Source organism: Gastrolobium bilobum, unplaced genomic scaffold (genome assembly GCF_033153095.1).
Source record: "Gastrolobium bilobum isolate Gb01-03AN ecotype WA unplaced genomic scaffold, APGP_CSIRO_Gbil_v1 utg2182, whole genome shotgun sequence".
NCBI classification, from domain to species: domain Eukaryota; kingdom Viridiplantae; phylum Streptophyta; class Magnoliopsida; order Fabales; family Fabaceae; genus Gastrolobium; species Gastrolobium bilobum.
The window spans coordinates 569314-583728 of record NW_026899651.1 but is presented as its reverse complement, the minus strand read 5'-3'; the positions used below and the strand labels follow the sequence as shown (position 1 = coordinate 583728).

Below are 14415 nucleotides of genomic sequence, written 5' to 3'. Positions count from 1 at the left end.
TGCCTAAAAGCCGTGACTCTGGTAACCAGAAAAAGCAGTTAACTGGAACATTTGTATTGATATTAACACCGTAAGAGATTGCCATATCTACAAGGTAAAAGTGACAAAATCAGAAAACAGAAATGAAGAATATAACAGAAGACATATATATAAAATCTCTAGCTTCTTGTCTTTTGCACATAACTGAGCTGAGGTTGATCCGCTAAAAATCTTCATGTCTTCAAAGTTGCTCGATTTCCTTCAAGCAACATGAATGAATTTTGTAAATACCTGCTACACTGGTTTTAAAAAAACTGCTAGCCCCTTCTTCTCCATGAAACATGAAGAAAAGCCTTCACCAAATGAATAACTTGCTACTTTGATGTTACTTTATGGCAGCTCTCCGAAATCCTTGTTGCCCATGTAAGCATAATTGTCCTCATCTGGAAATTCGATCCTCAACAAATGTTTGTCCTCCTGATCAATCCATGATCCTGTCTTAAAGCTTTTGTAAAACATGCAGCTCACGATTGTGTCAAGGATGATGAAGATTGAGTACAGATAAGCAATGAAAATCCCCTCTAAAGCCACACAAGGCCCTGCCATTCCAGCAACATGATAGACCCTTACAACCCGGAACTGGAACAAGGCCTCAACAGCAGCCAGAGCCACATTAACAGGCAGTGCCAGGAACAAAGCCATTGACATCTTTCCCCTTATCAGAACACAAGCTTTCAGGATTGCTAAGTATCCTCCATGTCCCTCCATTCCAGATAGAGCCAGTGCCATATTGCATATGACAAGTGCATTGGCAAGAATCACAGAAAAGAGAACTGCCCCAGCTGCTGACATGAAGAGGAGGAGGAAACTAGGGGTAGAATAGCCAAGTCCTTCAATGAAGCTGAAGGCCAAAAACATGAGACAAAAAGCAGTTGCATTCGCTGAGAGAATCAAGAAACAGTTGTAGACATAGGTGTGGAGGAGTGGCTTGTAAAGGGATATTATTGAATTGAAGGAAGGTGGCAAAGTTGGTTTATGGTGATTGAGAGCATGGATTATGGATGCTTTTGCAATGAGGAGAAAGGTGAGTGTGAAAGGAAGGGTGAAGATTGAAGAAGTGATTGTTTGAGAAACCTTCAGGTTAAGAATGCTAAACAAGCGTGAAGAAGAAGGAAAGCCTGCAGCATCAAACAGAGTTCTCATGCGATTGTAGATTTGAGGCAAGAGGGATGAAGGGTGAGGGATTAAAGCTTGTGAGAGGAGTATTGAAGCTGAGAAAGGAAAAGCAAGAAAAGCTGCGGTTGATGTGAAGTAATGATAGTTTTGAAGAAAAATGTGAATTGATCTTCTGAGAATCTTGCTTGAAACCTCCATTGGTGTTGAGGAACTAGAAGGAGATGAATTGGGGTGGCTTCTAAGTTCTCACCAATATAGACTCTATGATATACTCAGAAGTGTACAAGCGAGGAGAATTATGTTTCCTTTTACTTCCTAGTTTTTCTTAAATGGGATTGCTCTTTCTTTTGGAAATGGTTTGTTAAGAGAGTTTAGGGGTTGGTGTTTTGGATGAATAGATAGGCCAACAAGAATAAACTAACTACTGATATGGTGGAATAGTTTGGAATTTGGACTTTGTTTTTACCAGAGGTTTTGGACACATTGTGGGTTTCTCTTTGTGTTCTACGAATCCTCACCAGTTTAAGAGGGCATAAGTAGTATATACATAGGACCTTTACCTTGGTGTCAAGATTTAATATATTAGCAATAAGCCAATAAAATAATTTGGTATGCAAGGTCTTTGGTTTTGTCTTGATGATGAGAGGTCTCTTCTCTTTCTTTTTAGATTGCTTAAATTGCACATTATTTAGGGGCTTATTATTGCTGGCTACTACCCTTTTTCAAGTCCTGGAAATATATTTATAAATCATGACAAAATGAACTATGAAGCATCATTCATGTAGGTCCCATTATCCTTGAAATTAAAGTGTCATTATAAAAATTTTAAGAGCAATTTATGACATGAGTGCAAAATAAAAAGGAAAACAACACCTTGATGAAGAAGGAATATAGAATTCAATTCAAGTTGCCGTACCGTAATATAGAATGAAGTCTGTTATAAAGTAGTAACTTGTGATGCATGCTGCTTGCGGTAGGACCACGACCCTAGTTTTGGTACTTTTCACATGATATAGGTGAGTTATACGTAGCTTGCAAGCTATATATATATATGGGTAATAGTTTTCTCATGTAGTAGGAGATAAATATTATCTCCTACAGACTCATATGTGCAGGTGGGGTCCACTTTCAGGAGGAGAGAGAAAAAGAATAAAGTGGGACCCATCTTGAATTTGTGTGTGTAGGAGATAAATTCTACCTTATGTGACATAAGAATAATAAATCCCTATATATATATATATATATATATATATATATATATATAATGACAAAAACAAATAATTTTAGATAAGAAAAGAAATATAAATGATAATAATTTTTTTTATACATAAATGATAATAATTTATATATTCTTATTATTACTAAATTGTTATTTTATTTGAAGAATGATAATTACTTAATCTCCATGTTAAAATATTCTTATATTTTAGATAAGCAAAGAGATATAAATAATAATAATAATAATAATAATAATAAAAATTTATATATTTTTATTACTTACAAAAATGTAATTTTATTTGAAGAATTATAATTAATTAATTTCCATGTTAAAATATTCTTATACTTAGATAAGAACCGAAATATAATAACAATAGTAATAATTCATATATTTTTATTACTTAATAAATTGTAATTTTATTTGAAGAATTATAAATACTTAATTTCCATGTTAAAATATTCTTACATTTTAGATAAGAAAAGAAATATAATATAATATATATATATATATATATATATATATATATATATATATTTATTACTTACTGAATTGTAATTTTATTTGAGGAATTATAATTACTTAATTTCCATGTTAAAATATTCTTATATTTTAGATAAGCAAAGAAATATAAATAATAAAAATAATTTATATATTTTTATTACTTACAAAATTGTTATTTTATTTGAAGAATTATAATTACTTAATTTCCATGTTAAAATATTCTTATATTTTAGATAAGAAAAAAAATATAAATAATAAAAATAATTTATATATTTTTACTACTTACAAAATTATTATTTTATTTGAAGAATTATAATTACTTAATTTCCATGTTAAAATATTCTTATATTTTAGATAAGCAAAGAAATATAAATAATAATGAATTATATATATTTTTTACTTTATGATTTGTTATTTTATTTGAAGAATTATAATTACTTATTTTCCATGTTAAAATATTCTTATATTTTAGATAAGAAAAGAAATATAAATAATAATAATAATAATTTATATATTTTTATTACTTACTGAACTGTTATTTTATTTGAAGAATTATAATTAATTTATTTCCATTTTAAAATATTCTTATATTTTAGATAAGCAAAGAAATATAACTAATAATAATAATAATAATAATTTATATATTTTTATTATTTACTAAAGTTTTATTTTATTTGAAGAATTATAATTACTTAATTTCCATGTTAAAATATTCTTATATTTTAGATAAGCAAAGAAATTTAAATAATAATAATAATAATAATAATAATAATAATAATAATAATTTATATACTTTTATTACTTACTGAATTGTTATTTCATTTGAAGAATTATAGTTACTTAATTTCCATGTCAAAATATTCTTATAGTTTAGATAAGCAAAGAAATATAAATAATAATAATAATAATTTATATATTTTTATTACTTACTGAATTGTAATTTTATTTGAAGAATTATAAATACATAATTTCCATATTAAAATATTCTTATATTTTAGATAAGCAAAGGAATATAAATAATAAAAATAAATCACATATTTGTTTTACTTACTAAATTGTTATTTTATTTGAAGAATTATAATTACTTAATTTCCATGTTAAAATATTCTTATATTTTAGATAAGCAAGAAATATAATTAATATTCATATATTCTTTTATCATCTTTCTCTTCCTTTTTTTTCATGGTAGACTTCTCTTCCTTTTTATTACTTGAAAAATTGTTATTTTATTTAGAGAATTATAATTACTTAAACTTTATGTTCAAATGTTTTTTTTATTTCTTTATATTTATTTTTTTACTTCATATTTTAATATAAAAAGTCTATTAAATATTAAATTAATAAACTTAAAAATGATGTAAGAATATATTTGATAAAAGAAAAAAATTAAATTATAAACGAGCTAAATAAATTGAGCTTAACTTCATTTTTTTCTCAAGCTAAAATTGAGTTAAGTGTTCGGTTTGACTCTAGTCATTTGCATTCTTAGTTGGAAGGGTATTGATCAGTTGAGGAGAGCTAGGTCAATAAGGTCTCAACTCACCAGAAACTCACGATACATACTTGAACTTAATGAGTTAATATTGAATCTTTTATTATATATTTGAATGTTTTAGGTTTAATGAGTTAGATTCAAATATTTAATTTAAAATTAAAAGATATGGTTAAATCAAAAGTAAAATTAAATGCTAATATATATATATATATATATATATATATATATATATATATATATGGGAAATGTTATATTTATAAACTTTTTTGTTTATAAACTCTTACAAACTACACTATGTTCTTCCGGGAGAACATAGTGTAATTTGTAAAAAAAATTCAAAAAAATTTGTAAACGGATCCTTCCTTATATATATATGAGGTAGGATCCTTTGACACCCTATCTGAGAGCCGTTAGATCAAAAAAGATCAACGACTCTAATTTGTAAGCATGTGACATCATTGGTCTTTTTTTATCTAACAGCTCTCAGATGAAGTGTTAAACTTTAAATTTGACACCAATGTCAAATGATCCTAAATGCTAATATATCTAATTTGATTCACCAAATCTTAACCGATTCAACGGTTAAGATTTGATAGTAACAAGTAGTAAGAAAAAAAGGTAGTAACTATAACATCTCCCATATATATATATATATATATATATATATATATATATATGTGGGAAAAATATTTCTACAGTTACTGCAAATAAGTTATATGCATTTATTCTCAAAACAACATCGTTTTGGAATTGAAATCTTAAAAAATTATAAATATAAAGACTGTTATAACCCTGAAATAAATTAAAATTATAAAAATACCATGATTTTCGTCCCAAAACAACGTCGTATTGGGTTTACTGCATATAACTTATCTGCATTAACTGCAGAAAAATGATATACATATATATATGAAGGAAGAGAGAGAAAAAGGGAATCATAACCATTAAAAGGTGAATCAATTAATATAAGAAAATAAATAAACAAAACGACGTAGTTTTGATGAGGCCGGAGATAAACTTATCTTAAGTTTCCGGAAAAATATTTTTTTCATATATATATATTGTTTTTGTTGTTATTAAAAGAATATCTATATATTTGTATATCAAATTGATTTATGAACTGATGGGTCGTGCATGAAAATTCAAACTCCTCATTTTTAAATAAGTTAAAAATTTCAGGTCTATAAGTTGCTAATGTACAATTGAGCTCTAAACTTTACATGAGCTGATTCGATTTATTTTTAATTTCATGATCAATTAATACTCACGTAAAAATAAATAGTCTTATATTCATTTTTAACCAATGATCTTATTATTTAATGACAACATAACTAATAAAGTTGAATCGTTAAATATAAATGAAATCAATAACTAGAATTAAGAGTGTATATATATAAAAATGTGCCTCTTTTTTTAAAAAAAAAAAAAAATTTGATAGGTCGATCTCATTTTATTTATTTTACAATATAAGATAATTTCTCTCCTAATATGTAAGAGAACTAAAGCCCATATATAAAAATAATAATAATAATAATAATTACTGCCTTATGTGCACATCAACAATTATTAGGAAAAAGGGACCCTCGCTAGTGTGATATCTACAAATCATGACGATCAATTTAATATCAAATCACAAGCATATCACCAATAATTAATAAATAAGGTCAAATTAAAATGCCACACAAGGTGGATGGGGGTAGCCGTGAAGCCAAACGATACAGGACTTGGATATTAATGTGTATGGGGTGGGGGTTGAGCAATTATATGAGCTAAGGCCATTTTGGTGGCCAATGAATGAGGACAGAACTGGATGATTCTGGTTTAACTATGATTTAGTTGGTAAGCCGAACTAGTTTGACCTGCTAATAATTATTTTTAGGGTTTTTCATTTCCATGAGGCATCATATTAATTGATTTGATTCTGTTATTATATGGTGGGAATATTATCTAATTAAATAAGATTGAGTATTTTAATTTAAATGTGCCTTTTTTCCCTTGGTAAGATGTCAACGTTTTTGTTGACATTCCAACTGAAATTTAATGATAATTAGGTGATTGAATGCAAAATAATAGACATGACAGCTCTGGGGGCTCTCGGGTTTCTTTCTTCTTATGTAAAGGAAAAAGAAAAGAAACCGTAAGAAGACAAAAAAGAAAGGGAAAAAAAAATATTTCGAACTTAGGAGCATTATTAAAAAGTATTAACTATAACTTTACATGTACAAAAGTGTCGGTTCCTTTTATTTATGGTTGAAAATAATCTAATCAAGTTTATTTGGAATATCATAGTTGTCTAAAAACAGATCTAAACCGAGATTGATCAAAAGAAAAAGTGGCACTTGACGTAATTAGCAAAGTTCTTTGTACTAGATGCAATTTTTTTTTTAAAGAATAAGCAACGTATATAGTACCACAACACTTATATTTGATTTTTCAATTTTTCATTCTTTCATTTTTAGTCCTACTAATCACACTCGATCATATTTGAAATGTATGTTCTAGCAAATTTTCGTGCTAGCTGTAAAAAAAAATGCAATAACTTTTTAAGTATGAATGTTGTGGGAATGGGATGCCCTAAAAAGTGACATTATCTCTTTCAACACTACAACTTTGACATGGAGAAATTTCTTTATGTTTTGGACATTTTGGCATACATTTCAACGGTTTTAGTATATTAGCTAAGGGTTCGCTTTTTCTGCAGTTACTGCAGATAAGTTATCTGTAATAAGTCCAATACGACGTCGTTTTGGGGCGGAAATCATGGTGTTTTTGTAATTTTAATTTATTTCAGGGTTATAATAGTCATTATATTTATAATTTTTTAAGATTTCAATACCAAAACGACGTCGTTTTGGGAATAAATGCAGATAACTTATCTGTATTAACTGCAGAAATATTTTTCCCATTAGCTAAACAAATAAAATAAAAAAGAATGAAGATAAACAATACCTCTGCTTAACGGCACTGGAATGTACCATTTATTATTAATTTCATATAAAATTAAGATGAACTCAACTGGTGACATAAAAAAATTTTAAATTCAATACTCCTTTGTAATCTTTTAATTGATAGGTCATTGACAAATTATCGTTAGGTTATTTGTAGTATTTTATTTCTAAGAGTTAGCACGCTTAGACAATTTAAGTGTACCCAATTTTATTAAATTTAAAAATGAATTGACACTTTATAACATATTTTTATTTTAACATTCAATATATATATTTTTAAATGATGTTATGTATACATACTTACACATACATCACCTTATATTTTCCTATTTTTTGCCATTTCATATAGCTGCTCTTATTTTGTTTTTGACACATTCGTGTTTCGATTTTGCATGTGAGGTGATGTATTCCTTGATAAATGTTCACTTAATATTATTCTTTTCTAAAATATGAATAGATTTTAACTATCTGATTTCATATTTAAAACTTCATCTCGTAATCATCAAGAACAATTTAAAACGGTCTCCTTATGTTAGGCTGATATTGCCTCTTTAGGGAGAGAGCGAGTTATTGATATTTCTTAATTAATTTTTGTTTCTGTTTTTTTTTTCCTCTTTGTTTGAGCCCTGGACTTTTTGTTTATCAAAAAAAAAAATATCCTTATTAAATTTATTTGTTTTCCTTTTTATAATGAGAAACCATTTCATATTGTTTAAGAATTATATAGAACATCTTACATAATTTGAATTGAAAACTATATCCTTTTCAAATATTTTCCAACTGTAAGAGCTAACCATAAAAAGACAAATGAACAATATATAGTTGATATTCCTAGCACATGTAACCTTAAAAATATATATATATATATATATATATATATATATATATATATATATATATATATATATTCCTAGCACATTTTTAAACGGTTTTCAACTGTAGATATTCCTAGCACCTATATAGGAAACATAATGGATCCATTTAACAGCCTGCTGTTAGTGGGCAAAACCAATGGGCTTGTATTGGACCATCCTAATAGTTGACTCTCCTATAGTTATTTAAATATAAGAAAAATTGTGTGTCATTTTAAAAGATGTAAAATTGTATCATTTTAAGATAGAGAAAGAGATAGATAAAGGAGGAGAGTTGACAAAAAAATAAAAGTGTGGGTCCCACCTCTTTGTGAGAGTGAAATGATATAAGTTGTGTCATTTAAAAGGATAAATATTTTTTCCTTAAATATATATTCATGTTTATTAATGTATTTTATAATCGAAATCTTATTAAGAATTTTTAAAATTTCTTTTATAAATATGCATAAGATCTCATTCAGATAGGGGTGGCAATTTATGACACAACCCGTCAACCCAACCCGGACCCGACACGGAATTTTCGTGTTCGGGTCAACCCGTTTAATAAATGGGTCGTGTTCGGGTTGAAGAAAAACAACACGAAAAAATTCGTGTCGGGTTACAGGTTAACCCGTGAACCTGCTGACCCGCAATTTTATAGGGTTATTATGGTCATTTTATCTCATGGTATAAAAACTAAATGTTAGGGTTCTTTTTCCACTCTCCGCGGCGCAACGCATCGGCTGGTACTGATCTCTCTCTCTGCTTCCCTTCTCTGTCTGCAAACCTTATTCCACCTCAACCAAACGAGTATGAATAAATTGTTCAACGTCTTTGTTTTATTATAGTCGTTGCCCATCTCTGTCTTTGCTTTCTAGGTCTTCGCTGCCCATCTCTCTCTCTTTGCTTTGTAACATTGTTCCTCCTTTTCACTTCGTCTTCCCCATATATGCGCTGGAGTTCCTATGTAGCTAAAAAGGAATCTGTAAAGGAGGGAGGAAGGAACAAATTGATTAAAAACAATGAAGATATCAAAGTTGATTAAAAAAATGCAAAATAATTGAAGAAGACAAATTGCATAATCTTTCCAAGTGTGTTCTGATTGATACATGAACCAGTTATAGTCTGCATCAAATTTCTTTTTAAAAAAAATAAAAAACATAATATATAACAATAATTTGTTACACAGTAAGTCAGTAACCACTAACCACGGTATGTTGTTATTTTTTTTATTAGTTACTTGGGTTTTATTTTTTATATAAATTTCTTATTTATATTATTGTCATCATTTGTATATGCAGATGGATTTTGAATCACAAATAGCACTGAACTGATGGAGCAGGAGGTTGATGCTCGAGATGCAAATGTTGAGGGCGCTGATAGAGTTGGGTCAACTTCGTGTCGTGTTGGGTCGAGTTGTGTCAGGTCGTGTCGTGTAAAAATAGGTTATGTTCAAATTCAGAATGTATCGTGTCAACCCGTTTAATCAACAGGTCGTGTTCGGGTTGAGATTTGTAACACGAATTGTTAATCGTGTCGTGTTCGGGTTGAGCCTATTCGTGTTCGTGTCAGACCCAAGTTGACCCGAATCCGACCCATGAACACGAATTGCCACCCCTACATTCAGACCTAAAGTTGCTGACTGTTGAAAGTAATGATATGGAACAGCGGGGATTCATTGAGCTTGAATCTAAATAAAAGTGATAACATTATACTTAGAGTGGAAGTTAAGAGGTAGATTATTATACTTTGAAGTTTTATAATATATATTTTTTAAAACATTCCATTGAATTAAAATTTAGGAAATATAAATGTCATGTTACATAATATAATTTCTTTTTCTTACACACTCAAAAAGGTGTAGGACTTACTTTAATTTTTTTCTTTTTTTATATAGTGGGACTCATAATATTTATGTGTCATAACATGACACAACAGAAGTGTCATGCAACATTATATTCATAAATTCCGTAAAATTTGTATCTTATTCTTTCATTTTGATATTAACTCAAAATTAATTTTTTTTAAAAATTCATTTTACATGTTGAACTTCTTATTCTTTTTTTTAAAAAAAAAAATATTGTGTATATTATTCAATATAATCATAATTAAAAATTCTCTATTATAATAGCTAAATGCCATTACTAAACGACAACCCATCAAAGGAATACCTTTTGAAATGTATGTTACTTCTGATCTTGTATCAGTGACAGACCCAAAAAATTTTATTTATGTCCACACATTGAGTGGCGGGAGTTCGAGGGCAGCACCCCTGCAAAATATTTTTTAAAGAAAGTTTTAAATTCATTAAAAAATAAAAGAATATAAACAAGAAAAGAAAACTTCAACTTAACAAAAGAATATATAAAGTGGTAGGTTCTGTTATATTTATATTGAAATACTTAACAAAAGAATATATAATTTTTTATACCATAAAAGTGGTTGAAAGAAGCCCGAGAAATAAAAAAAAAACCTTCTTCAGCCCATAAACTTGAAATACTACAAAAGTTAAGACTAAAGAGACATAGTTGGCCTCTCAAAACCCACCATTCAGTTCCATGTCGTGAGTTGTTTTTCTCATAACCCTACTAACTATTGTAACTAATCTCGAGGTGTCACAAATCACTTGCAAAAGACAAAGATAGCTCACAACATCAAATTTTTGATCCAATATTCTACATAATTATTTTCCAATCAAACTAAATAATGTTAATTCAAAAGACACAAACATCTTACTGCGCAATAAACCTCATTGCCTTGAGATCATCATAGTCAATTGGATTTAGATCCTCTGACATTTTCCTTTCTCTTATGGCAAAATGCTCTGTCTGTAAATAAAATAAATAAATATTATCAAAATTTAGGACAGACAAGAAAAAAAGCTTGATGGATTCCATATCATAAAATCATCATTAGGAACCCAAAATTTCAAACACCTAGGGAGTGATAATGGATTTGGAGCAGCGAGGTGTACTGGAGTAGAATCATCATGAAATAATGCTTCTATATCTATGGATACAGGAAAAGAAAAGTCATTCAATTCATATTCAACACAAAAAATGGGTCATTCGGTTGAAGAAGAAGTTGATGGGTAGGTTTAACAGCTAGGTCAAAATGGTATTCTGCAAATTGGGGATCGGAAAGGAGATAGAACCATGACTTACACACGCATCTGAAATGTAGAAGAGATTTCACCGGTAACGTCAACAAATTTTTTACTATCAACTCATCTAGGAGTGTGGAGTTAGAGTAAGATTCATCTTCTTTATGTTTGAAAAGAAGCCGTAAATGAGATTTTCTCTCTACTCCAAACAATGTTAATAGGAAACTTCGCTGTATTTACCCCCTAGCCTTGCCCTAGCTCCACCTCTACATGTTAATGTGAGCTAAAATGGAGATGGAGGAGGAGGAGGACTGAAAGAGAGGTTGGAGCTAGTTTTTTTTCTTTCAAAAATTTATGCCCGCACTTGCGGATAGGGGAGCATACGTAGGTCCGCCACTGTCTTGTATGAATGTAGATTTTTACCTTTTGAAATACTCCTACTGCATATAAACTTTACCATCCATTGACAAGTAAACTATGAAACAAATTTCCATATCCAAATAATTGGCTGTTGCAGCCTTAAATTAGAGGCACACCCATAATGCATTATGTAACTCAACTGGGAAGGATGCAATACTTATGTTAGAGATGATTAAGTATAAACTCCAATTTAGGACACTATAAGGTAAAATACTTCATATTTACTAATAAATTTTTTTATAATATGTAACTAGCACAAAACATGTTTAAGATACATACTTTTTTATACCCTATTACTTTTTATTACTATGGTCAATTATGATGAAAGATAATATGGGGAAAAAAGGCTGTTTTATACCTATATTACCTCGAATTGGGCTTGCATATTCCATGACCATATACTATCAAATACTTAAAGGTTGCTCTATATCACTTGTATTAATTTCAAAACTGAATGTTTGTAGCAAGCAGGAGTAATACAACAAATCCAAGTCCTTTTAGGGCAACATATGACAACATTACCTTTGAACCTCTTTGTAATTCCCATCTAACTTTGCCTTTTGTGAAAATTGGTTATCTGAGGAAACAAAACAGAATCAATATCTATGTTATAGACGCATCACTTGTGTGAGCACTTAAATGACCTGTTAAATTGTCATATATGCTTACGTGTTGAAAAGAAATTAGATGTGTACTTTTATCTTCATGTACATCAGTTTATGAGGCAGCTTCATGTAGTTGCAAAGCATATTCCATATGCCACAACACTTCCCCCATGCTAGGCCACTCAACATCATGATCCGATAGACATTTCTCTACAACTCACACAAAATGATTGAAAGATTCAAGACTAATAGTGTCAAAAATATGTGGATCAATTACCTTAAGAAGCATGCCTCTTTTGTGCTATTGCAATACCCAATTAGCCAAATTACTTTGCTCCAATGGCAGTGTTGGTAAAATAACTGGCCTAGTACATAATACCTCCATGAGGACCACCCCAAAAAAGTATACATTAGATTTTTGAGTTAGTTATTGACTTCTAAAATACTTAGGATCAAGGTATCCAAAACTACCCTTCACAGTTGTGCTTACATAGGCTTTATCTGGGGCAGCTTTTCACAATCCAAAGTCAAAAACTTTGGCAACATAGTTCTCATCTAAAAGGATGTTTGTTGTCTTCACATCACTGTGTGTGATATTTTGAGTTGCACCAGCGTGTAGATAATGCATGCCACGAGAAGCACAAATGCATATCGTAAGCCTTTGTTGCCATGACAAAGGAGGGAGGTTAGAACTATAAAGGTAGAAATGAAAGGGACCTTTAGCCATGTGCTCATATACAAGAACCATCTTTAAATTTTCATAACAAAATCCCATTAGTGAAACTGGGTGCCAATGGCGTAGCTTGGAAAACATATCTAATTATGTTCTGAACTTATTAATTCCTTGTCTTGAACTACATGTTCCACATTTTATAGCAACCTTTGTCCCATCTTCCAATGTTCCAAGATACATTTTCCCAAAGCCTCCAACACCAATCACTCTTTTTTCATCAAAATTCTCTATGGCTTGTTGCAATTCACTGAAGGGGAAGAACCGTTCAGACCCTCTTGGGGAGTGGTAACCAAAGTGACCGTGCTTGCTTTTGTGGGAACCAAATGTGCTTAAGCTTTGAGAACTGCTTTTCCTTAAGAATAATCTAGTTCCACAGCTTGAATGGAAAAGAATGAGCCATGATGAGAAGTTGTTATGTTCTTCCCATCCTTGAGGTCTTCTTTGCCATCGAATACAAATCACTGCTAGTAATAGTGTTGCTGTCACAACCAATCTCAAGCCAACAATGGAAATTATTTTCGATGCCTTGGTTGTTGAACTTGGTCCTTTGTATTTCCCATCAACAAAGAAGCAATCGTCCAAGCTATCATCAGAGTTGTTCATCTTCATCACCTCAATTCCATTCAGAATTGCATTGCCCATTCCTTGTTGTAGATTAGCTGGTCTCATAGATATAAGGTATATTTTGATGATAACAAAGTGATAACAACAAAAAGAGAAGAACATTGATCAAGAGCAAAAAAATCAACCATATGTGAATATTGGAGATGTGTGATATAGTCACACAAGAAGAGTAATGACATATCAAAGTGACAAGATCATTGGATCGAAAGTAACAGGGAAGAAGAACAACACCAAGATCAAAGACAACAAATAATGGACAGCATCTAAGAAAAGCTCAATATCACAACCATGGTGAAAAATGATTAAAACCAACAAAGTGTCAAGTATTGTCATATCCAACAAGTCAAACCATTAAACTCAAGTGAATATCCAAGACGCAAGACATAAAGCTAAGTCTAAAATCATATTTAGAATATATCTTTAGGACTTAAACTCATATGTAAAGGTATATGGTAGATTGCATTGCATGAGCTCAAAGTTTTTCTCAAAGTAAACATATTTTTCAAATTGCATAATCCATAACCTTTATATACTTGAAAGAAATTTGAAAAATCCATGGAAAAGATCATTGACATGTTTTACAACTTCAAAACATATTTATCAAATCAAGATATTTCATAAAAAGTTGTTGGAAACAAGCTAGAACATATTTGAACTTAAAATTTACTGCATAATTTGGCTTCTGTCTTTTGGATTTTTTTTTCATATCCAAGATGATAGATTTTGATCTTGTGTTCTTCAGAGAAGTTGTATATCTCTCA

At 29.8% G+C, this 14415-nt stretch overlaps 1 protein-coding gene and 1 pseudogene across 1 annotated transcript; both read right to left on the bottom strand.

Moving 5' to 3' along the window:
* Positions 1-358: 358 nt before the first annotated feature.
* Positions 359-1409, bottom strand: LOC133292287 (uncharacterized). The gene has a single exon (XM_061490689.1). It carries the CDS (start codon positions 1351-1353, stop codon positions 370-372), a length of 984 nt encoding a protein of 327 aa, XP_061346673.1. The 5' UTR covers positions 1354-1409; the 3' UTR covers positions 359-369.
* Positions 1410-10901: 9492 nt separating this feature from the next.
* On the bottom strand, positions 10902-13699 carry LOC133292258 (probable receptor-like protein kinase At5g61350; annotated as a pseudogene).
* Between the last annotated feature and the right edge of the window lie 716 nt (positions 13700-14415).